The 24,864-nt window shown below is 39.4% G+C and overlaps 3 protein-coding genes across 4 annotated transcripts; all 3 read right to left on the reverse strand.

Annotated features, from left to right (window-relative positions):
* Positions 1-1,373: 1,373 nt before the first annotated feature.
* On the reverse strand, positions 1,374-6,251 carry LOC148101408 (sialic acid-binding Ig-like lectin 12). The gene is made up of 8 exons (XM_087845500.1): positions 6,072-6,251; positions 5,710-5,761; positions 4,814-5,200; positions 4,198-4,503; positions 3,818-4,078; positions 3,474-3,549; positions 2,880-2,967; positions 1,374-2,098 (listed from the first exon to the last, which is right to left on the reverse strand). Exons 1-8 carry the CDS (start codon positions 6,234-6,236, stop codon positions 1,871-1,873), a joined length of 1,563 nt encoding a protein of 520 aa, XP_087701626.1. The 5' UTR covers positions 6,237-6,251; the 3' UTR covers positions 1,374-1,870.
* Positions 6,252-9,309: 3,058 nt separating this feature from the next.
* LOC118455984 (myelin-associated glycoprotein-like) lies at positions 9,310-12,279 on the reverse strand. The gene is made up of 6 exons (XM_087845607.1): positions 12,204-12,279; positions 11,712-12,095; positions 10,416-10,721; positions 10,062-10,322; positions 9,910-9,991; positions 9,310-9,780 (listed from the first exon to the last, which is right to left on the reverse strand). Exons 1-6 carry the CDS (start codon positions 12,277-12,279, stop codon positions 9,735-9,737), a joined length of 1,155 nt encoding a protein of 384 aa, XP_087701733.1. The 3' UTR covers positions 9,310-9,734.
* A 6,615-nt stretch (positions 12,280-18,894) lies between these two features.
* fen1 (flap structure-specific endonuclease 1) lies at positions 18,895-24,746 on the reverse strand. 2 transcript variants are annotated; one of them, XM_087845609.1, is made up of 12 exons: positions 24,370-24,629; positions 24,123-24,217; positions 23,868-23,970; positions 23,613-23,715; positions 23,391-23,454; positions 22,951-23,060; positions 22,478-22,614; positions 22,157-22,223; positions 21,778-21,909; positions 21,533-21,684; positions 19,393-19,507; positions 18,895-19,158 (listed from the first exon to the last, which is right to left on the reverse strand). In XM_087845609.1, exons 2-12 carry the CDS (start codon positions 24,202-24,204, stop codon positions 19,081-19,083), a joined length of 1,143 nt encoding a protein of 380 aa, XP_087701735.1. In that variant the 5' UTR covers positions 24,205-24,217; positions 24,370-24,629; the 3' UTR covers positions 18,895-19,080. The 2 variants fall into 2 exon arrangements, with proteins under 2 accessions (XP_087701735.1, XP_087701734.1); XM_087845608.1 differs by lacking the exon at positions 24,370-24,629 and adding an exon at positions 24,640-24,746 and having other exon boundaries at positions 18,896-19,158.
* Positions 24,747-24,864: the final 118 nt, after the last annotated feature.

The following is a 24,864-nucleotide window of genomic DNA, read 5'->3' on the forward strand; positions in this document are numbered from 1 at the left end:
TCCCTACCCGTGACAGACAGGTGACTTACATTATGAACTTTTCCAAACAAAAGGTGTAACTTATCTTGACTTCATTGAACTGTACCATAAGTAATAATCCTCTTTCTGTAAAACATCAGAAAACATTGAAAATATCAATATTAACGTTGTTGTGTAATTTATACAGTTCATAATTTCATGAAGGAATTGTCATGTATCTGGGTCATTTGACCCAGTGTTTTGAGTTTTGTGTGTTTTGGTGTCATTTTTGTATTATGGTTTATGTCTTAGGCTCATTAGTAGTCTTTAGTTTTGGCTGTTTTGGGGTTCTTCTGTTCTGTTTGGTTCCTTGTCCATTAGGTTCCCCTTGTGTCTCTGTCGTCTGTGTCCCCCCCTCTGTGCATTTGTTTTTATGTGGCCCTGTGTCCTTATGTCTTGTTTCCCTTTTCTGTTCCCATGTTTCCCCTCCTCATGTTCATTTGCATGACTCCTTCTGTCTGTCAGGTTTATCCATGTTTCCTCTGCTAATCATGTTTCTCTCCCTGTCTCGGTTCCTTGCTCCCTCGCTCTCTTTCTCTGTGTCTCATCTCCCTTAACTGTTTCTGCATCCCCCTCTTTATTTCCTTCCGTATCTCCCTTGTCCTGAGCTGTGATACACTTCAGATTCTAGCCAATCATTTTACGTTTCCGAGGATAGTAGGCGGGTCCAGGTACGTACATTCTTTTAGAGCAGAGCTACAGATTAAAAATGCCCAAGGCGAAGCGGTCAAAAGTCTGGCTGTACTTCACAGCAAAATATGCAAACTCAGCAGCCTGCAACAAGTGCTTTAAGCTGATACTGTGATACTGTCAAAGGAGGTAACACCTCATGCATGGAGACATCAGAAATAGATAGAAAGGTGATTTAAGTGACTTTGAATGTCTGCTCCAAGTATTTCAAAACTTCTGATCTACTGGGATCTGCCATCTGTAAGGTTCTCACTGGAAAACATCCAGTGAGTGATGGGGGGAAAAAACATGTTGATGATGCCAGACATTAGAGGAGAATTGGTCGACTACTTCAAGCTTACAGAAAGCTGAAAGTTATGCAAATAACCACTCACAGAAAAGCATCTCTGATAGCGCAACATGAAGATCATCGTGAAAGAATGGAGTGATCCTTGCTAATAACAGGTCAGGTTGTTGGTGGTGTAATGGATATTCAGCAGACTAAGCCACCATGTCACAATATTCAGATTATATCAGATTGTGTTTTTTTTAATAATAGAATGAGTTTTACTCAAATGCCCTCCACAGCAGCTGTGATACAAAATGTTGCAAAATGGATGTCCATCATCTTCATTTTAGGAACATTAAAAATAAAATATATATGATAAACTTATACTAAATACACAAAAATACACAAAATGATAAAAAATAATAATAAATATTTTACTGGAGATAAACAGCTAATCAAACTTCACTTCGTGGCTCAAGAGTTGGGAGTTCGCCAGTTCGAGCCCCGGCTCGGACAGTCTCGGTTGTTGTGTCCTTGGGCAAGACACTTCACCTACCGCCTACTGGTGTTGGCCAGAAGGGCCAATGGCACGATATGGCAGCCTCGCTTCTGTCAGTCTACCCCAGGGCAACTGTAGCTACAACTGTAGCTTGCCTCCACCAGTGTGTGAATGAGTGGATGACTGGGTCTGTAAAGCGCTTTGGGGTCCCTAGGGGGGACTAGTAAAAGCACTTTACAAATACAGACTATTTACCATTCAAAGTACCTTTTTAAAAGAAATATTGTATGGAAGCGCTATTCTACAAATATATGTTCATCAGACATGAACATCCTGAACGGGTTCTTTGTAATGAATTAGAAGAGAGCATTTTTCACCAACAGACACTTCCACACTCATTTCTTCTGCACTTGAGCGTAGATACACTCTGGGCCATCAGCTGTCTGTGATGGCCTGTCTCTGCTTTGAGTCTTGCACACTTTGACCTGTGAATACACCAAATCCTGCTGCTGTGTGCTCTCCTGCAATCGGTCTAAAGAAGGTCCGGGTTTCTGCTTGGAGAAGTCAATCTGTCCATAATGGATGTCTTCATTTTCTGCTGTTCTGGCTGCTTCTTGGAGAGACTGAAATCAAACACACCAAACTTGAGATGTAATGAAGAACTGGGGGAAAACTCTGTTCGACTCAATCAGTGATATAATTTGATACCTTCAGAGTAGCAACTTGATGCTTTGAAAGCAAGTAAAACACAAAAAAACAGGACGTTTAATCGCATTTGTATGTGAGTGAGGAATCGGCTCTGTCTCACCCCATTAGAGCACTTTGTCCTCAGACTGCTGGTTTACTTACTGGAAGGCAGAATCTTCAGCTTTCAGGCCCCTCTGTGGAACCAGCTTCCAGTTTGGATGCAGGAGACACACACCCTCTACTTTTCTAAGATTTTTAAGATAAGATTTTCTTTTTAATAAAGCCTATAGTTAGGACTGGATCAGTGACTCTGAATCCTCCCTTATTACACTGCAGTTGGTATAGTCTGCTGGATGATTCCCATTATGTTGCTTTTTCACTCACTGTGCATTTATATGCCACTCTCCATTTAATTATGTTTAATCTCTGGCTCTCTTCCACAGGGTGTCTTTGTCGTGTCTTCCTCCCCTCAACCCAACCAGGTGCAGCAGATGGTGGCCCCTCCCTGAGCCTGGTTCTGCTGGAGGTTTCTTCTGGTTTAAAGGGAGTTTTTCCTTCCTGCTGTCACCAAGTGCTTCCTCATAGGGCACTTGTTGGGATTGTTAGGGTTTTTTGTCTGTTATTGTAGGGTCTTTACCTTACACTATAAAGCTCTTCATGAAGCTGGCTTGGCGTTATATGAAAAAAATTAAACTGAATTGAAAAGACTGCAGTCACTATTGTGCAGTCATGTAAAACCACAATAAAGTTCAGTTTTCCCACCTGTGTCTGATCGGAAGCTCCATGTTTGACTGACTTCAGCCGCCTAAAAGGAACAAGACAACTTTTAGCTTAACTGTAGAAGTAAAAGGGGAAAAAAAGAAATAATTATATATACATATATACATATATATATATATAGTAAAATTACTTTCCTGAAACGTTCAAGTATGATTGACTCAACCCTGAAGTTTCTTCAGTGCAGAAACAATTATCTGAGTCATTAACGGACTCATGTTGTGCTATGTTGCCACCTTGTGGCCACCAGCAGGAATGACACAACCCTGAGTAGCTGTCCAACTTTACGTTTGATTTTGATGTCATGTTAACTTAAAATCTACTTCTGCGACCATATAAATGTAAAATGCACACCAAAACATCCTAATTTTGTCTGAGACATTCATCCAAAATGTAACAATTTACAGTATTTAGGCAAAGTATAAGACAATGTTGTAAAATACCTAATACAAACAAATAAACAAAGTGATGAACAAGCTACTCACAATGCTAAAAAAAAAAAAAATTAAAATAGGTTAAGAAACAGACACTTACCAAATGATGAAAACCAAACAAATAAGTGTGATGATCCCAAGGATCCCTCCAACAGCAGCCCACCACGTATCAGTTCCTAAAGAAACACATGTTAAGTCTTTCTGCTCGGTATACAGTGTTCATATATATAGTATTCATTCATATATGTCCAGCCTCCTTATTTTACTTTCCCCTGCTGTTTGCACTTGTACTTTGTGAAGATGTTCAACCGTGATGAACAGCTGACTACCTACATTTTTCTGAAAAGATTTATCCCATTCCTGATTATTTTGATCAATCTGTTATGACTAAAATTAAACACAATGTTTAGAATTGAGCCTTTTCATCTATCATTCTACATTTACCTGAAATATTAAGATGAGTCTCTGCTGATGTCTGATTACCCAGATCATTAGTGGCCACACAGTAATAAACTCCTCCATCTGTTACATTGAAGCTGTAAATCTCTCCTTCAGATACTTTCACAGCTCCATCTCTGCTCTTCTTGAACCAGGTGAAGCTGCTGACTGGAGGTTTGGCTCTGCTGGAGCAGGTCAGGTTCACCCAGCTGCCTGCTGACACCAAACCTGATGTACTGATGGATGCTGAGGTGTCTTTGGGAGAATCTGGAGAAAAAGATTCACACATATCCCCATTATTCATTATAAACAGAATGATAAATAATGTGGATCCCATCAATCATGATATGTTGACAGGATCCAACAACAAACTCTGATTGTCTTACATGAAACACTGAGAGTCTCTTCTGTCTCTGCTGTCTTGGTGTCTTTTCCTTGGTTCACAGGATATCTGGCAGAGCAGCTGATCTTCTTTCCATCATGTGTGTCTGACAGAGTGATGTTCTGCTGGATTTTAGTTGTAAAGCTTCCATCTGTGTTTTCCTCTATTTTTTTGTGAGAGTCTTGTTGGAGATTCCAGGTGAGTTGAGGAGGGGAGTGTGGACAGGGAGTGAGAGCTGAGCAGGTTATAGTGACAGACTCCTTTTCCTTCAGATCACCTGGGATTGTAATATCGGGCCTCCAAGGAGAATCTGTGGTTTCAAATCACAAACATATTAGAAATGAAGAGCACACTACACTTTATACATGTTTAAATCTTCAAACTTCATCCTGTGATCTCGTTATCCAAAATTCATAGATAATTTTAGAAATCAGATCCTGAGCAGAGCAAACATTATAAATAAGGAAATATAAACACCATTCAGGCTATTAAGACAATAATTGTGACTGCAATATAGTATATCCTCAACAGACATAGACAGAGAAAAAAAATCTAACAATCAAGAACAAAACCACAAAATTATTGTTTGCTTTAACTATGAAAAAGCAAGAATTCGTTACCTCTGACTGTTATTTGAAGAGGATCACAAGAAGCTGTTGCCTTGAATGGTTCACTCTCTACTCTGAAGTAGTATTTGTCTGTGTATGTGGTGGTTAAATTAGAAAACAGAGTGGTGCAGTCTCTCTGACTCAGGTTCCCAGTAATACTCATTGGATAGATGTTAACTGCTCCACTACTGTTGAAGATCACATTTTTTGAATTTCCGATACTGAATCTAGAATCATTTTTAATCCACACTCCAAAGATTTTTCTTGTGCGGATAAAGTTCTGTTCTTCTTTGGGTTTGAAGCTACATGGGATTTGCAAACAAGATCCACTCAGTGCTTCCAGCTTCTTTGATGGAGTTATGGAGAGGTCTGATTGTTTTGTACAGTCTGCCAAACCACCTGTAAATACAATTCATGGATTAAGTTATTCACACATTAATACTGTACTGTTGTCCAGACAAGACTTAAAACATAATCTTTGATTAAATTATTCAATTACATTGATTTTTGTATCTGTTTATTACACAATCGCAGGTTTTAACAGAGCTCATCTAGAGCTCAATTAGACATAAAGGGTTACTGATTATTTCTTTTTCTTTTGTCATGATTCAGTTTTTAAATTAGACATTAAAAGTGTAGTTGATTTAATATACTTTCTTTATTTTTTCTTAAGCTGTAGGTGTTACAAGCTGTAGCTTCAGCCAACACCCTTTCAGTCATTTGACTTCTTCTTCTGTTATCATTTAAATTCTTGTTTTGTAAACAAACCAAAGAGAAATTACCAATTAAAGAATTTCAATTTCAAGTTAGGACAATAACAGTTGGAAAAAGTAGCTGTAGGTTCACTTTTTCTTCCAAATAAAATTCACATTTTAAATGATTTCAATATAAGTGAACAAACGGCTCACCTGAAACAAAGAGGAGAACCGATAACATGCCGACTGTCACCATGTTCACAAACTCCTTCCCTGCATTTTAACACACAAACACAAAGAAATCTGTTTATCTAATCATTCCACACATGAAGTTTTAAAACAGCACCGACAGTCTGTTAAAGTTGTTTCACAAGAGAACTTCCCCTATTTAACAACATTTTTTTTCTTAGCAGTGATCTCTCTGAATCTATAATCACACAGTTCATTTAAAACAACAACACAACCAAGTAAAATTTAATACATATTACATTTAAAATTACTTAATGCGTCTTTTATTTAAGTAAAAGAATAAATAATTATTAGTTTTAGAGAGTAACAGTGAAATGTTTCCTTACCAAGTGAACGAGTGATTTCACAACGAAATGAGGGGGTTTTAGCACAGTTACAGTGAACCATGTAGCCTGACTGCTGTTAAAAAGAAGGAAGTTCAGAAGGAGAACATGCTCTTTAAGAAAGTGAGCTAAGGCCAGCCTGCTTGGTTGCAAAGCTGCTACTGGCATGGCGTCACATGATGCTCTGACCGAAGCAGGAAAATAGTCACTTATCTGTCCTTCCTGTTAATATCCTCTGATAAAGGAAGTCAAAGATTACAACATCGTTAAAGTCTCAAAGTACTTACAAATCATCAAAGAACTTCTTTACCAACTTGAGTTATTCTAAGGTTTTGTGCTTTTATACTATATATTTAATAACATCATAAAATTATATTATCTCTGCCATGTTTCACTAAGAGTGGATTCAAAGGAGCAAACCAACTCAGTCATACAAACACGTAAAAAAGTTGATTTATGGTGAATTAAAGAAGGAAAATGGAAACACTTGGTGAGCAGGTGGAACGGGAAGGACCTGAGGAGAAAGGAAGAGGACAAAGACCGGTGATAAGCGCACACACAGTAACGTTAGATTAATGGGAGCAGACGGGCAGGTGGCTGGACGTTTGCGAAAGGTGCAGGAAGGTGATGAGGAGAAATCCAGGTAAGCAGGTGAGGCGTGGAAGTCCGAAGTGAGGAATCCGTGCCTAACGCTGTTCTCCGGGGGGGCGAACAGAGTAAACAGACGAGCGATCTTAGTAGGAGTAGCTCTACAGAGGGATGACGAGAAGACGAAGATTACAGCTGGAGATTCCCGGAATGAGCCCATTACCACAGAGCTGAAGCACAGCTGGCACACCGCTGTTCTTCACCAGCTTGACGATGCCAAACACCACAAGCTGAACACCCCGAGAACTGCGACCACGCCCACTCACCCAGCTCAAGAAAACAGAAAAAGCAAACCCCACCCATCTCGAATCCTTACAATATCAACAGTAATTATACACACACGAGTATTCTGAAGATGTATGAGCACAAATGATTAAAACTGGTTAAAACTGAAAGCTTTAATCTCAACCTCCAGTTTAGGGATGGGTACCGGTATCTGGTGCCATTATGGCACCAGTTCTGACATAAACGGTAGTAACCAGACAGTAACCAGACCGAAAAGCAGCGCATATTAGTATCATACTAGTACTAGTATCATCTGATGTTTGCTGGAGCCACAGCTGTAAAAGCTGCTGGTCATGATATCGGTTTGGATATGTGGTGAGAGGGAAACATGAAGATGAAACCAGGAGATGTCCTTACTGAATCATCAGAGCTGAACAGGTGATGGACAAACAGGTTTACCTTTTAGGTGACATGAATGAGTTGAAGGGAAGTTATGAACTGTTTCTGAGAGACAAATAACACCAGGATCCTTTTTTACGTAGCTGACAGCTGGTAACTGTGCAGGGGCGGATCTAGCAAAGTTTTGCCAGGGGGCCAGGGGGGCATCAACAGGGAAAGGGGGACACAAAGAAATACTTTTCTTTCTTATTCTCATTTAAAATGTCTAGCTTTTATTAAATAATCATCTGAATCTTGCGAACAAAGTTTTTATCTGACATAAAATGTATAGAAATCATACATATACCAACAAGACTGTACATCACTGTCACAACAGCGTTTGTTTTCATTCAAAGGCTTTATGGCTTTAATACCTGGTGCGCCGGTCTCTAGTCAAAATGTCCGGGCCAATTTTTTTGTCCCAGTCCAGCCCTGCAGGTTAATACTGGCAGTGTCACCATGCCAGCTGACTGTATTTCATCATCAGCGAGTGTTGTTCTTTATACATCAGTATTACCAAAGTTTATCATAAGGCAGCATAGAAAGTATTTACTTGCTTTCAGGTTTCATTCAAATGTTAGTCTTTTCAGTTGTTTCCCCACTTTTTTCCTGTTTCAAAGTCAAACACCAGTTTGTGAGAAGATTATCTTCTTTTTTTAATAGGCAGATAAAGTTTTGCATTGGCATTGGCTAATCTGCCAATTGTATGTTAGAAATGTTCGTATTTTAATATTCAAAAATGTTTTTGCACAAAACATATGTGCACTATATGTCAGTAAAAATACTAACAGTTGGTAGAATTTTTTTTAACATCATCTGCCAATTATACCTGCCAGCCTTTTCCAAATCTGTGCCCCTACCTGGCCCCCCCAAGAAATATTTTCTAGACACGCCACTGCGCAAACCGAGTGCGGGTGGGTTGCCTGTTATCTGACCCGGAGCAACATCCCCCAAAAACCCGAAGAGTAGAGTCCTGACCCCTAGCCCTGCCAGTGTAGCAGAAATGATGACGGATGATGATGGCAGCAGCAGCCGTTCTTCTCTGGGCGAGCTTAATGTTGTTCGTGTGTAATTTACGTTGAGTAGGCTAACCATGTTATTAAATTAATGCATGTAAGGTGAACTAGCAAACACCGTCGTAGTTACATGTGGCTGTCTTCTTGTTTGATGGCAGATACTCCCTTCACCCTGGCAAAAAAGGCTAAAATGACCAAAGAAAAAGTGGAAAACAGCTAAACATGAGAGGTTTTTAGACAAAGTTTGTGTTTTTTCCATTGTTTAAGCACTGCTTCCAGCCAAGAGTGATACCATATATGCCCTATAGCTGCAGAAAAGGCTAACATTGTTATCTTTTTACAAAAAAAAACAGCTGAGCATGAGAGGTTTTAGGACAAAGTTTGTGTTTTCCATTCTTTAAGCAGCGGTTCGAGCACTGTTTAAGCACCTGCACCGTTTCAAAAGTACCGGTTTGGCACCGGTATCTGATAAAACCTAAACAATACTCATCCCTACTCCAGTTTCCTCTCTTTAAAACTACATGTCGTGAAACACATGCATCCAGTTCACTCACAAAGTGGACCTTCAAAGAGGAAAAAGAGGTTTCAGCAATTAGTCGAAAATCATGAAATCAATAAAGATTGTTTTTATTTTTGAAAGATGACATGGACAAACACAAAGCAGAACAAACACACGACAACCAAAATCATCCAGGTCACAGTCTTTATCCAGAAGTTTGCTAATGTCTGGAATTTACTTAATTCATCATTTGTACTATGAAGGTGATAATGTTTCTCTGTTGCTATTGTTAAATCTATAGTAATGAATCTTTTTCTAAATATATATAATTGGCTAGATCTGTTGTTTTCATCAGTGCTTTTGTTTATTATATGAATTTGTCTTTAAGAGTTTCAAGTGTTACATGACCAGCGCTCTGTGTATTCTGTGGTTTTGTAGATGAATCAAACTGATCACGATGGTAGAAAAAAGAAGTGCATTTACACATCAGCGATACGCTTTTTTTGGGAATTAGGATTCTGCCACCCAGTATTGGGTAATATATATTTCTTTAGCTTTTAAATGCTGCACTGTGGCACTTTTCAAAACCAGCAACAACTGCCTTTACTATCATGTGGCTGCTCGGTATGCTGTGTGCTCTACATTTGGTGAGGACACTAGTATTTACACCTTTCTTCTGTACTACCATTAAAACAACAGAGAATTTTAGAAACTTGTACAAGCTTTCATTTCTTGCTAACCGTGGCAGTAAATGCAGGGATATTTTAAGTTTTTACTTCCTTAGGTTTTACTTCCTCATGAGACTTGCAGACACTTTAGTTGTTAGACTATAAGCTCTGTTTATCTTCCTGCCTCTGGTTTGTTGGGACGTCTCGATCTAAACCAGCTGAAAGAAAAAGATGGAAACAAGTTAGAAAGGAGGAAAGCTTCTCATTTGATTTTGGTTACATTATAATTAATGCTGTAACTCATGTAAATACATTTGAAATTACACGCTGGTATGTAGCTGCCTCACCACTCAAAGATGACCAGTGTGCTGACAAGTATTATGATTCCCACAGTCTTCATTACAGTCATTTTCCCCCAGTGTTCATCACCTGCAATGCGACAGCACAGTCAACTCCTTGATGGAAAATTACTCCTCACAAATGCAATTCCTGTGTTTACCTTCAAACAGCAGCTGACTGCCTGCTGATATCTGGATGTCCAGATGATTCCCGCAGCTGCAGTAAAACAATTTGTCTCGATCGAGTTTGGTCACCTCAAAGCTGTAAACCTTTGTGTCAGCTTTGATCATCTCCAGTTTATCACCACTGGTCATGAACCAGACATAGCTGTCAACAGGAGGGTTTGCCTGGCAGGAACAGGTTAGAGTCACCATGCTGCCCACTGATACAGGACCAGTGGGACTGATCAGCCTGGGAGGGTCTGGAAGAGATTTTGGAGTGAATAAAGGTGCACAAAGAGAGAGGAGGCTCTTTATTAAGGTTTTCTCTAAAAGATAAGGCCTTCAAGTCCTACATGAAACATTGAGAGTCTCTTCTGTCTCTGCTGTCTTGGTGTTGTTTCCTTGGTTCACAGGATATCTGGCAGAGCAGCTGATCTTCTTTCCATCATGTGTGTCTGACAGAGTGATGTTCTGCTGGATTTTAGTTGTAAAGCTTCCATCTGTGTTTTCCTCTATTTTGTTGGGAGAGTCTTGTTGGAGATTCCAGGTGAGTTGAGGAGGGGAGTGTGGACAGGGAGTGAGAGCTGAGCAGGTTATAGTGACAGACTCCTTCTCCTTCAGATCACCTGAGATTGTAATATTGGGCCTCCAAGGAGAATCTGTGGTTTCACAACAGACACATCAAATTAATACAGGTATTATTTGGATTTTAGTACACAAGGCTGATAACCATTCAAATACAGTTGTGTACTTAAAAGTGTGTAGTTTTTAAGCTTTGCGCTTTGAGGACTCATTGGCATAGAGGTGTAATCTCATTACATTATTTAATAATAATACATACTTGGGAACAATAATGTCTCAAAAAATAGCATTGTGCTCAGTGGAAAAATAAACCAATTCTGATAAATTTGAGGAAAAATACTTTAAAGCTAATCAGTGATGGTGGTTCAGTTCACGCCACTCTTTCAACTCACCCTGTAAATCTTTGTGATTGGATCTTCAGTAGTGATGATGTTATTGTGCTGACAAAATCTACGTTTTACTCAAGTACTCAAACCACCTTCATTTTCCTGTGGATTTTTTTAAAATACAAACCTATCAATGAGGATCGCCATCTGCATTGATACATCTTATAAGCCTAGAATTGAAGCAAATAAGTACTTGTGCTCAGTCCCTGTGAAAACAATTTAGGCACACTAAAGTAAACCGATTTCTGCTGTCAGTTGTTGACGCTGAGGTTTGCGGCACATTGCTTTGGAATACAGTATACTGGCTGTCACACCACCAGAGATCTTACTTTTAAACTGCAATCTCTTTTCTACAACTGAGATTTGATGATTATAACATTTCTGGGCTCATTTCAGGGCTGTAAAATGTGGATCATATTTCTTTCCAGCCAATCACGCACATTTGGACAGGTTACAACAAACACAAACACTCTTTGTGAAGTCGAGGTGGGTCATCTAAATAAATAGATTTATGTTCTGGATTTACACATTTATACCTAGTTCTTTTCTTGGTTATGACTCCGGCACAGTATTTTCCCTCTCTCTACTCTAACTTTCAGCTCTCTGATTTATGATGATGATTTAAAGTTTTCTATAACAATATAAATAATATAATTTGTTATTTATTATAAACTCTCTTACCTCTAACTGTAATTTGAAGACGATCACAGAAAGCTGTGGCCTTGAAGGCTTCACTCTCTACTCTGAAGAAGTATGTGTCTGTGTACTTGGTGGATAAATCAGAAAACAGAGTGGTGCAGTCTCTCTGACTCAGGTTCCCAGTAATTCTCATTGGATAGATGCTAACTGCTCCACTACTGTTGTAGATCACATTTTTTGGATCTATTAAAAGTCTACTGTCACTTTTAATCCACACTCCAGCAACTGTTCTTCTCCCATTAAAAGCCTTTTCTGGTTTAGCTCTAAAGTTACATGGGATTTGGAGACAAGATCCACTCAGTGCTTCCATCTGCTCTGGTGTAGTGATGAGTAAAGCTGAATCCTCAGGACAAGCAGCCAGAGCGCCTGTGAATTTAGGAATTTAGTGTCTAGATTAAAATAACGTGGAAAATATTAGCATCCATGCAGATGTTCAAATGTCGGAGTAATGTCTCTGAAATAAAAACAGCTCACCTGAAAGAATGAAGATACTCAGTAACATGTTGGTTCTCAACATGTTCACACACAGTGCTGCCATGACACTCATCATCTGACGTTGCAAACACGACTCAGTCAACAGGTCGACAAATTCCTAGATTTACATATTTTATACATAGTGATATATTCAGGCATTGATATTTATCCACAGAATGAATATCATTGTCACATATAATATGATAATGTGTAAAATCTACTTACCCTGAAAGTCAAACCAACAAGGATCTCTTTTTTGGCTTAAAATGATAAGAAGTAAAAGTATCATACACGCACTTATACACACTCCACCTATCAAAAAGAGAAACAATAAGGTCTTGTAATATTTCTGCAAATGTGTAGCAACTTTGGGATTTCAGCTGCCAAAGGGAAATAATGAAAGAACGAATTTCCCTTTGTAAAATAAAAACCCATTTTGGGACTCAGTATGATGACCTGGAAGAATGTAATTCTGCATTAAAGCAATCAAAAAGTCACAAAGCAGTCTTATAAGCTGTGCCTTCTTTATGTAGGGCACAATACATACATTAAAAAAAAAAAAAAAACTTTGTTTAAGCTGCACACCAACATAAGCAACCAGTGCATTATTAGCTAACCAGACAATTTTCATCTTCCTGTCCTTGTGGTTTTCATTGTTTGTCATACAGTCACTGTGTTACCACAGTCAGTTTCTGCTTTGTTCTGATAAGAGCACAGCTACAAGTGCTAGAAATATCTTGCAATATGTCAACTCATGTTTTTAGTCATTTATTTATGTTTCTTCTTTAAAATCAGTTCCAAAGATGCACAGTTTTTGCAGCTACATGTTAGCCTGATTGGTCAGTCTACATCACGCATGCCCTGAGATGAAGATCCATTTAATCTTATTAAAGAATGTTTTTTAGTGTCTCATTATGAAAGTCTGTGTAAAAATAAATGGTGAGGCCTTGTTTGGAGCAACAACACCAAATTATTTTTTTTAAACTGTAGGAATCTAGGATACTAATAAACACATGCCCTTTCTCTGTGGGCTGGAGAATAAAGGTGGATTTCTGTGCCTAGACTTCAAAATCAACTTGCAGCTGATCCCACAAATGTGGAGCAGTGACTCCATAAGCTCTGATATCTTTTAGTTTGAGGCGTGACCCCAGGACATGTAAAGAATGCAAATGAATGAGACTGGTGCTATGCAGATGGGTCCTGACCATTAAGAGCCTTAGAAACACTAAATAAAATCTTAAACTGACTTCTAAAATGGAGAGCAGTGAGGCCAGGGCTGGAATGGTATTTATATTTTTTTGGAGTCAATTGACAGTCTTGCTGCTGAATTTCATACTATCTCCAACGATGTCAAAAGAGATTGGAGGAGACTTGGAAGTTACAGTTATCCAGATGCAATAAGGTTTTGGACTTTTCCCTATCTTTAGCTATCTTCAACAACAGAACAGATCTGTTTGTCAAAGGAAAGTTTAGAGTCAAGAATAACACATGTGTGTCTTGAACAGCAGCTGTGGGTGCAAATTGTGTGGTTGCTGTAGTTATGCTGCTCAGGCAGTGTGCAGGCTGCAGCCTTGGACTTAACTTTGAGTTCACAATCACTTCCTGTGTAAGATGGTAGTTATAAATTTAAGGAAGCTGATGTCAAAGACTGTTGGGAACTTGTCAAAGAGTGGGAACTTGTGCAACACTTATTACTGCTAAGGAAATGAGAGCTTCTGACATCATGGGTACACTTTTCTTCACAGCATTGCAGCTTTTTATAGTTTTATTGAATAAATGTTTTTGAAATCATATTTTCTTTTAAGCATTTTTCTATGTGTACCACCTTATTAATTAGTATTGTTTTGAAGATGATCAAATGTTTACTTGTCTGTGTGTCAAAAAAGTCAATCGTGTTTGTAGGTTTTTCTTTTTTCATCTCAATAGCAAGCCATGAAATTTTGGCCATAATATTTAAGATGATAAAACTTCATTAACTGTAAAGTTGAATCTGCTGCATGAAACGACATGTTGGCAGTGTAGTATACAAGAAGCTTCATCTCACTGTGGCTCAGATGGCCACAAAATGAAATCTCACTTTTTCATATCTGCAATTTCATCAAGTGGTGAGCTCAAACAAACCATTAAACCCTGCAGGGTTAAGCACAAAGGAAGTGGTACTGTTTCACACACATTTTAGTTGTCATGCCACGAATGTGGGATGCTCAGGAGGAACTTGCAGCACACGCATTGTGTGTTTCTTGCTGTAATGTTGTTCTCCTTTTAACATTCTGTTTGTTTTATGTGGATTCACGCATTCTTTAACCTAATATATAAATATATAAGATTTCCTGTCAACACATGTGTGTGCAAGTGCTATCAACCCTTTTCTATTTAGAGCAGGAACCCAAATGCCCTGCAGAGAAATTGCACTCAGCATGGTGCGGATGCCCTGATATATAGTTTTTACACATGATAAGTATTTTAGCTGTAGGAATGAAGCAAGACTTTATGCATATATGCATAGAAATAGAGTATATAAGGCAAAAACAGACTTTGTACAATTCTAAGGAGCTTAAAAGTCAATAATTGTTATGATCACTGTAATACTGCAAATTTCAATATTGATCTGATACCAAGCAGAGGTCCAGTATTGCCAATACCAATACCATTACTTTTAACTTATAAAGACATCTTATGTGTGTCATGATTTCTGAAATAAATTGTCATCAATTTTCCAAATTCTGGACACATTTTAATCACCACTAAATCACTGAGAACTCCATAATAATTCACAATAAAACAAACCTTTCTTGCTTTTTTAAGAGTCCTGGAATGTAAATATGCCTGTCTCTAAAGCACTTGGGGCCAGTTGCGGTGGTTTTAAAGTGCTATATAACATAAATTGACCAGCCAAGCAACACAAAAAGCAGGGATAGAGCAGTAGGGTAGAGTGGTCGCCCCATAATCAGAAGGTCGGGGGTTTGAATCCACTGAACGGCTCCCCTTGTTAGGGTGCCTGGGCCGTTGACCCGGTGTTTTGTCTTTTATTGGTTCTTTGATTTTGTTTTTTTCATTATTCTAGCTTTGCCTTATGGGTTATAGGTTTAATCTTAGTTTAGGTTTTCTGTGCGGGTTTTGTTAGTGTTCTGGTGTTCTGTTCTGTTCCATAGTTGCTGTATCCCTGTGTCAAGTCTGCGTCTCTGTGTTATGTTTCCTGTTTTACTTTGAAAGTCCATGTCTTATGTTAATGTATCTGGTTTTGCTGATTTGCCCCAGCTGTGTTTCCCTCCTGTTACCCATTCCCCGATTGCTCCCTCTGTGTATTTAAGCCCTGTGTTTCTCTGCGTCCGTGCTGTGTGTTCTGTCTGTCTGCCTGAGTTTATTTTTGGATTCTCAGTTTTGTAACTTTTGAGTTCAGCATTAAAGCTGTTTTGAGTTCACGTTTTGCCTCTGAGTGTCTGCGCTTTGGGTCCACCATTCCTGCCTGCACACAGCCCTCACTAGTGATGGCCAAATGAAGCTTATATTGAAAAACGGTTCATTACTCGGAGCTTTTCAACACAGTCCTCTCTGGTGACATCTGGTAGCCAAAAATGCAGAGGAGTAATTTCCCCATGGGGATCAGCATACATTATTATTAAGAAGTTCAGAAATTGTTCATGTTTGAGGAATGTTTTTTCATTTCCAATAAATCAATAAAGCTTTACTGCTCTTCTCAGTGCCTCCGAGTCACATAACTGCAGCACAACTAAACATAGCAGTGCAATATTGATATTTGGATCAATCAGCCCATCAGTACCTGAGCTCTGTTCGGCAGCTTTCCTGACATTTCTTTAACTAGTCTTTAAGAATAGTTCTCCAGGCTTCTTCAAGGACATTCGAAGCTCTTCTTTGGATGTTGGCTGCCTTTTGTTTTTGTTCTCTGTCCAATTGATCCCACAGTTATGTCGAACTTCAGAGAGGCCAATTCAGACTGATAGTGCTCGATTGTGTGGTTTTTTTTTTTGTTTGTTTGTTCTTTTTGGATTTTTATTAAATTACACTACTGGTCAAAAGAAGACCCCAGTTTAACTTTTTATTGCACTCTGAAATTAAATTATAGTACAAATAAGCAATTGGAGTTAAAAATAGATATCATGGAATATATTTCTCCATGACAACAACATCTTCCACTCCATGCAGGAGACTCTGAAGGCACTGAGCAGCTCCTTCAGTGGCAGGCTGCAGCACCCACGATGTGGGACAGAGAGATTCCACAGGACTTTCCTTCTAACTGCTGTCAGACTCCACAACAAAGACTTTGCAGATGACCACACACACGGACAAACACAATTCCAATACACTATGGTAGCCTTCGCTTAGTCTCTCTTATGTGCCATATTACTGAGTGCAATTTTTCTGATGCCATGCAATTTTTGGGTGAAGCTATTACTGCTTGGTCAGAATGTGCAATTTTGAATGTGCAAGTGTGTGTGTGTGTATCTACAATGTTCTCATTTTATTTACACATCCACTCTGTGTATATATACACATACGCTCGCTGTATACATGTATACGACTTGCACAAGTCTACATTTAGTCTTACTTTCAGTTTCCATACATACATTTATATTCTTAAAATACACATGTCCATATTTATATTCCATTTTACATGGTACATGCTTTAGACTGTACATTTGAACATTTTATTTTCCACTGCCTGTGACAAAGTATTTTTTTTAATTTCATTTAAATTGATTTGATCGTTTGTTTTTTCTTAATTTTTGCTGCTCTTAACTTTATACTGTCCACTTTCTGCCATGACCAAGTAAATTTCCCACTTTCGGGACTAATAAAGGTTTATCTTATGTTATCTATAAACCAAAATGTATTCTAAACATTTGACTCATCAAAGTAGCCACCTTTGGCAGATATAACAGCTGAACACACCGGTGGCATTCTTACTATAATAGAAATCAAATATTCTTCAGAAAGCTCTTCCCATATCTGTTGCAGAAGTTCCCATCAATATGTAGCATTTGTAGGTTGCTTTGCTTTCACTCTTCTGTCCAGTTCATGTCTGGAGACTGTGTGGCCACTCCATGTCTTCAACCTTACCATCTTGTTCTTTTTTCCTGAGGTAGTTCTGGCATAACTTGGACTTATGTTTTGGGTCATTATCTTGCTGACCAACTAGGCGCTTACCAGAGTGTTGCATGGTGCTGCAGAATGCTGTGGTAGCCATTTTGGTTCAGGATGCCTCTCATGTACAATTCACCAACCCTGGATCCAGCCAAACAACTCCAGATGATCACACTTCCTCCTCCATGTTTGAAACTTGATGCGACACACTGTGCAATCATCCTTTCGCCTATTCGACAGCGTACAAAGATCCTGCGTGATGAACCGAAGATTTCAAATTTTGATTCATCAGTCCAGTCAGGTCTTCATTAGTCCAGTGGCGGTTTCATGGCCCAGAAAAGCATCTTTGTCTTATTCTTAGCAATGGCTTTCTTGCTGCAACTCGTCCTGTCAAACCTGCAGCTCAAAGTCTTCTCTTCGCAGTTGAGCTGAGACTTGCTTACTATGACCTCTATTAAGTTGTGCTTGAAGCTTGAATTCTATTGTTAGTTGCCTATTTCTTGACATTTTTTTAGTAACTCACTACTTTCTGCAGTAAAACACTGTTGAACTGATGTTCACAAGGGTATGGTACTACCACAGTGTGTTCCAACACTGCTTTTCTGCAGACAGAGGGGGTGAGTAATCCAGAAAAGTTGGAACACTTGTAGGAATTAATAGCACCAGCTTTTAAGGCTTGATCAACCTCCACTGCTACAGATCAGCTTAAAATGTTGTGCTCCCTGAAAAGGAATTTTTTTATAACTCTGAAATGTACATTCTTTTTCAGTTTTAGCTAATCTTAGATAACCTTTTCTTTTTCCCCTTTGGCAGTCCACTTAACTTTTTACCATTTCAAGTTATTAATTGGACTTGTATGACCTGAACTGCAATAAATAACTAGAAACATTGGGGTGGTCTAAAACTTTTGGCCAGTAGTGTTTTAATCCATTGGCAGTGTGTTTGGGATCATTGTCATGCTGAAAATTTAAGATTTGACAATCAGATGCAACTACATGGTTAATCAAAATCTGACATTAAGTTTCTGCATTCATAATTCTGCCAATTCTAACAAGATCCCCGACACCACTGGCTAAAATAGACCAAACCATAACAGGGCCATCACCATGTATTACAGATGTGTACAGATATGGACACTCACTGCTGGATTATGCTGAATACTTAAACCAAAAATTGGAAATTTGGTGGCATCACTCCATCAGACCTATTGCCATCTGTAATTTGGCAGAGCTTATCCTTTTCTCCCGGAGTCAATTTCTGATGACACTTCGTCGATGGATGAACCATGCCAGATTTTCGCCTAATAGCTCTTTGTATCATGGCCATAGAACAGCATTTTTTTTTGGAAATCACCTTGTTGCAAAGTTTGAAATTAGTCGTTTGCCACGTTGCCTGGTGGTTGGATGCAAGGAGTAGACTGAAAGTGAGAGGACAAAAAAAAAAAACCAACAGAACTTTGCAAGACATTAGGGAAGTCTGGAGAACTATTGGCTAGCTCATTGGTAGCAAAATATAGAGATAAGAGGGGAAGTTTCAGGCTTTTGCACAGTACTGTTAAAGGGCAATAAATGAGGATCTTTACAAAAAAAGATTTTTTATTTCCAACACTTGAAATAAAAATGTCCAACACTCATTAAAATACAGCTAGCTCAGGTTTCGTTAGGTGATACAACAGAAAGTTACAAAAAAGTAACAGTAGCAGTTTCCTTTTGTCTTAACTCCAAACATCACTCATCACAATAGCATCTCAGATTAATTTATGGATACATTCAGTCTATTTGGCTTTCTTAAATTTGCCTGGTGTGGCTCCAGTTTTCTGCTTTTTCTTTGCTGATCCTTTAATCTCAGGTTCCTGACAAAGACAAAGAAAGCAATATAGAAAGTGTCAGGACTAAGAAAAGAAATGAGTCTTTACAGCAGCAGTTTCCTGTTTTTATAACGAGATCTAAATTAAATATGTCAGTCAAACACTTCTGCCTGCTTTTTATAGTTACAAGAGAACTAGAAAGGATTTTAGACACAGAAAAACAAACCAAACAAAAAAAAAAGGAACACACACTCAGTAACATAGTTTTCTGACATGTACCTTTCGCTTGGACGACAGAGACCCAGTGACAGTGAAGAAAGAGTCCAAACGTCCCTGCGTGCTGCCCTGTCTGCTCTTCACAATCTTCTTACAGCCGTTGCGGATCCTGTCCTCACTGCACACACATACACAAAATAAATAAAAGCTACACTTTATCCTATGATCATGTTCATTCACATATTTAACAGGCAAAAAAAATGTATAAACCTGCAAGATGAACACACTGTACATCAAATATCTTTTTCTTTTTTTAAAGAAGTGGAGGCATCAGGCAGGAGGAAAAGAGGAGAAGCACAGAGGTGGTTCATAGATGTACAAACCGGATTCCAAAAAAGTTGGGACACTAAACAAATTGTGAATAAAAACTGAATGCAATGATGTGGAGATGGCAAATGTCAATATTTTATTCAGAATAGGACATAAATAGGACAAAGAACAAAAGTTTAAACTGAGAAAATGTATCATTTTAAAGGAAAAATATGTTGATTCAAAATTCCACGGTGTCAACAAATTCCAAAAAAGTTGGGACAAGTAGCAATAAGAGGCTGGAAAAAGTAAATTTGAGCATAACGAAGAGCTGGAAGACCAATAACACTAATTAGGTTAATTGGCAACATGATTGGGTATAAAAAGAGCTTCTCAGAGTGGCAGTGTCTCTCAGAAGCCAAGATGGGTAGAGGAACACCAATTCCCACAATGTTGCGCAGAAAGATAGTGGAGCAATATCAGAAAGGTGTTACCCAGTGAAAAATTGCAAAGACTTTGCAGTTATCGTCATCAACTGTGCATAACATCATCCGAAGATTCAGAGAATCTGGAAAAATCTCTGTGCGTAAGGGTCAAGGGCGTAAACCCATACTGGATGCCCGTGATCTCCGGGCCCTTAAACGACACTGCACCACAAACAGGAATGCTACTGTAAAGGAAATCACAGAATGGGCTCAGGAATACTTCCAGAAACCATTGTCAGTGAGCACAATCCACCATTGCGAGCTGAAACTCTACAGTGCAAAGAAGAAGCCATTTCTAAGCAAGATCCACAAGCTCAGGCGTTTTCACTGGGCCAGGGATCATTTAAAATGGAGTGTGGCAAAATGGAAGACTGTTCTGTGGACAGACGAGTCACGATTTGAAGTTCTTTTTGTGAATGTGGGACGCCATGTCATCCGGACCAAAGAGGACAAGGACAACCCAAGTTGTTATCAACGCTGAGTTCAGAAGCCTGCATCTCTGATGGTATGGGGTTGCATGAGTGAGTGTGGCATGGGCAGCTTGCATGCCTGGAAAGGCACCATCAATGCAGAAAAATATATTCAGGTTCTAGAACAACATATGCTCCCATCCAGACGTCATCTCTTTCAGGGAAGACCCTGCATTTTTCAACAAGATAATGCCAGACCATATTCTGCATCAGTCACAACATCATGGCTGCGTAGGAGAAGGATCCGGGTACTGAAATGGCCAGTCTGCAGCCCAGATCTTTCACCTATAGAGAACATTTGGCGCATCATAAAGAGGAAGGTGCGACAAAGAAGGCCCAAGACGATTGAACAATTAGAGGCCTGTATTAGACAAGAATGGGAGAGCATTCCTATTTCTAAACTTGAGAAACTCGGTCCCCAGATGTCTGTTGAGTGTTGTAAGAAGAAGGGGAGATGCCACACAGTGGTGAAAATGGCCTTGTCCCAACTTTTTTGGGATTTGTTGACACCATGACATTTTGAATCACCATATTTTTCGCTTAAAATGATAAATCTTCTCAGTTTAAACTTTTGTTCCGTGGTTTATGTTCTATTCTGAATAAAATATTGACATTTGCCATCTCCACATCATTGCATTCAGTTTTTATTCACAATGTATTTGGTGTCCCAACTTTTTTGGAATCCGGTTTGTAGTAAAGGAGGACATGCACTGGGTTTGTCTGACAGGAGGATGATAGGATTGGATGGAGGCAGATGATCAACCATTGAACGCAAAAGACGCCAGAAACACTTCATGTACAGAGACAACAGTGCCACCTAGTGGTCAAACATTAAACAAAAAGTGTGTGTAGTCAAAGTCACAGCAACAACAGATCATCTCAGTCAAACTAAGTAAATAGGTAAAGCAGAAGATAAGAATGAGTCAATATTTAGTTCACCTGAACTGTTTCTCTTCGCACATGAATTGGATCAGTCCTTCCTCATCCGGCTCGTTCCACTTCAGCTCCACTGTAGAACAATCCACCACTTCTGGCTTCAAAAACAAACCCCTGGCTTCTTTGTACAGCCAGTCTTCTGGAGCAGGGTGCTTCTGCATAAAGACAAGCATTGCGCACACACAGAATCAGAACCAGCACCTCGCTCAGCTGACCTGCACTACAGACTACAGCAACCTTTAACTTACATTGGAATCAATGTTCTCTAGAATCTCTTCGATGCTGCCGTGCTGTTTGATGAGGTCGATTGCTCTCTTTGGGCCGATCCCCTTGATAGTGCCGCAGTAGTCACAGCCCAACAGAATACACAGGTCAATGAACTGGGATGGAGTACAGGAAGGAGAAAATGGCAAGAAAGACTGAGATTAATGTTGTGTTTAAAGCTCCACAGCACAAACATCTGATAGCCAGGAGAGTACCACCACAAATCTTTGAACAAACAGCACAGGATGGTGACACGCACCAGGTGATAGTGGTGTCATCATGAGAGAAGCACGGGAAGTGCTTCAGATTTAAAGAGAAACTTATTTATATAAACTTTTGTAAAAGTCAGGAAAAAAAATGTACCTGTTCATTGGTGAGGCCGATGTCCTGCAGGATGCGATTGAAGTGGAACTCTTGAATAGGAAGTTTCCTGAAACAATAATGAACAGCTTATAGTTAATGACTACTATTTATGCTGCTATAGTGGGTATCAAACTACCAAATCCTAAAACCTCGAAACTTGGTTCAAATTTATGAATTTTAAGCATGAACTTATTCATTTAAACCATCTCATATACACATATATTCATATGGTAAACATAAATCTGATGTAGAATTAAGGCAACAGCTTTAAGTCATTTCCACTCTGCTAATATCTCTGTCAAAGGCGATACCAGTTCATACTTTGCTTCACTGGCCGTGAGATGTCTGAGAAGGATGTTTGTCCCAAAGGTCAGCCCGTCCATATCCTCCGTTGCTGTGGCAAACACCTTCCCTGCTTTAACCAGAGCAGCACAGCTGGCCTCAGCTTCACATGGAGCCTTTAAGGAAATGAAAAATAAATAAATAAAATTACATCTAACAGAATGATACACACAATCTGTCTTAATACAACTACCTCAAACTGCAATGCAGAATCCCAATTCATGTATATTTTTAAGCTTTAGGCATAATTTCATTACATTTCTGTCTTTCCCTGTGATTGACCCCAGCTGGACTGTGTAACTGTAACTTGGTATGGGTAAGAGGATAAGAAGCCTGTTATATTGTAAAAACACTAAAACACAAATCATTCATGGGAGGGACGTCTCCAAACTGTGTAATAAGTGTGGAAATATTCTTGATGCCACAAAAATGTGTAGAAATAGAAATCTCACCTCAATGTAAGGCACTCCCATCAGGGTCAGGAGCTTCTTACACTCATCATTATGCTGCTTGGTGACTTTAACCAGACGCTTAGTGAACTTGTCAATGTTCTCTTGCTCCCCTGGTTTGAGAGAGAATAAAATCCAATTACTGTATTTTCCGGACTACAAAACGCACCTGAATATTAGCCGCACGAGCTAAAATCAGGGGAAAATCCTGTTTTGTACATACATTAGTCGCACCTGACTAAAAGTCGCAGGGTTCAAAGCTTGTGCAAAAAGTAGCCCGACAATTACGGTAGACTTTCATGCCCAAAGGAAAACATGTTCACAGACTTTCCCATAATACTTGTGATATAGTCTAAGTTCAAGTTTGGTTTAAAAACTAGCAACTTCCAACAAACCATGCTGACTTTAAACTCTTTGACCAACACCCCCCCAAAAGTCTTTACCAATTTCTTGGGCCTGGGCAAGCATCTTCTCAGCTTCGGCTCTCCTCTCCCCTCTTTTCTCAAGCTAGAAGATGAAGACACAAGCAGAATAAGAGAGAGCTGTCAGTATGAAACGGAGCACGTAAGGAGTTGCTGACATAAATGAGTGACAGAAATCCACTGCACTGAAAACAAATGTTTCCATTTGCAGATGGGTGAGGAGCAGAGGAAATCCTTACTCACCTCTGCTGACTTGAGCTGTGGGGGCTTGCCGTCAAACACATACGCAGGTTTGATTCCATGTTCCAACATGCGGATGGTGCGGTAGAACATTCCCATTAGGTGGCTTGAAGAAAGGAGTAAAGGCAAATATCATTCTTGTGTGTTCAGACCTGAGCTACAAATCACTAAGTTTCAACAGAGGAACTACTGCATCTGCAAAGGATCTACAATTAGGTCTTCTTATTCAATTTTAAATGTTTATTGTTGCAGCAGTACCTTGTTGTCTCTCCATCTTCGTTCTGTAGAACGTTACCATCCTGTCGCACAGCAATCAGAAACTGGTAGATGCACATAGAGGCATCAATAGCAATTTTCCTGCCTATAGGAGGTGAAAAGAGGTGCTTGTTCAACAATGACATAAAGAGTTAGCATTCCATCATGCATCATACAGACTGTATGTTACAACAAACTGAGGGTAGACCGACACTCAAGCATCACTTATGTATAAGGAGTGTATTCTGGAACAGTTACCAAAGAAGTTCTTTATGTCTTGCTCTTTAATGGCACCAGGGGCCTGGTCAGCAATTAGCTTGGCAAGTCCGTGTATTCCCATTGTGTCAGAAAATCTGAGAACAAGAGAGAGAGTGAAGCTCTTGGATTAACATGCTGTGTCATTTCCATCCCAGCTGCATTTCACAAAGGCCCCATCACTGGTACAGGTCTGCAGAAGCTTGAGAAAACAATGATGTCACAGTACAAGTCATTTACAAATACGAACCTTTTTTTTTTAACGGAGGCTTCGTGTCAATTAAAAGACGAGCTCCGCGTCATTTGTTATCTCTCAGCAATGTGTGTGCCAGGTTTGTGAATTTACAATGATCTTTAAATCGACGGGTTCATGTAAGCAAACTGGAGAGCAGAAATGTGTCCTGACTTTGATCTACTAGTGTGTACCAGCTGACCTCAATGAAAATGCCATAGGATGCAGCCATCTATTATCAAAGCTAGCTTTCAGGTTATATAATGTTAACATTTACAACGGACTCACCAATTTAGTAAAACGCGTCAGCTCGTGCAGCTATTCCACGTCCTAGAGCGCGAGGAACTGTGGCTGTTTCGCGGGAAATCAAATAGCAGGCATTTTCTATCGATCTATCGAGCGCCGCACTTCCAGGTACTCCTAAAACCCGTGCATCGATAGTGCAGGGTTTATTAATCAGGCCTGAGTTCCGACACGGAAGACCCGCGAAGGCACTGATTGGTTATTTACCGT

The sequence above is a fragment of the Neolamprologus brichardi genome, chromosome 9, assembly GCF_056152115.1.
Source record: "Neolamprologus brichardi isolate AB-2024 chromosome 9, ASM5615211v1, whole genome shotgun sequence".
Taxonomy (NCBI): Eukaryota; Metazoa; Chordata; class Actinopteri; order Cichliformes; family Cichlidae; genus Neolamprologus; species Neolamprologus brichardi.

Coding starts and splice junctions, on each gene's coding strand:
- LOC118455984 (XM_087845607.1), bottom strand. CDS start 12,279: ATGATGAGTGTCATGGCAGCACTGTGTGTGAACATGTTGAGAACCAAC. Junction 12,096..12,203: donor GAGTATCTTCATTCTTTCAG/GTGAGCTGTTTT, acceptor CTAAATTCACAG/GCGCTCTGGCTGCTTGTCCT. Junction 10,323..10,415: donor AGAGACTCTCAATGTTTCAT/GTAGGACTTGAA, acceptor AATCTCTTCCAG/ACCCTCCCAGGCTGATCAGT.
- fen1 (XM_087845609.1), bottom strand. CDS start 24,204: ATGGGAATACACGGACTTGCCAAGCTAATTGCTGACCAGGCCCCTGGT. Junction 23,455..23,612: donor CACAGCTCAAGTCAGCAGAG/GTGAGTAAGGAT, acceptor TTCATCTTCTAG/CTTGAGAAAAGAGGGGAGAG. Junction 21,685..21,777: donor TAGAGAACATTGATTCCAAT/GTAAGTTAAAGG, acceptor GTCTTTATGCAG/AAGCACCCTGCTCCAGAAGA.
- LOC148101408 (XM_087845500.1), bottom strand. CDS start 6,236: ATGCCAGTAGCAGCTTTGCAACCAAGCAGGCTGGCCTTAGCTCACTTT. Junction 5,762..6,071: donor TGAAATCACTCGTTCACTTG/GTAAGGAAACAT, acceptor GCAGGGAAGGAG/TTTGTGAACATGGTGACAGT. Junction 2,968..3,473: donor TGTTTGGTTTTCATCATTTG/GTAAGTGTCTGT, acceptor TGTTCCTTTTAG/GCGGCTGAAGTCAGTCAAAC.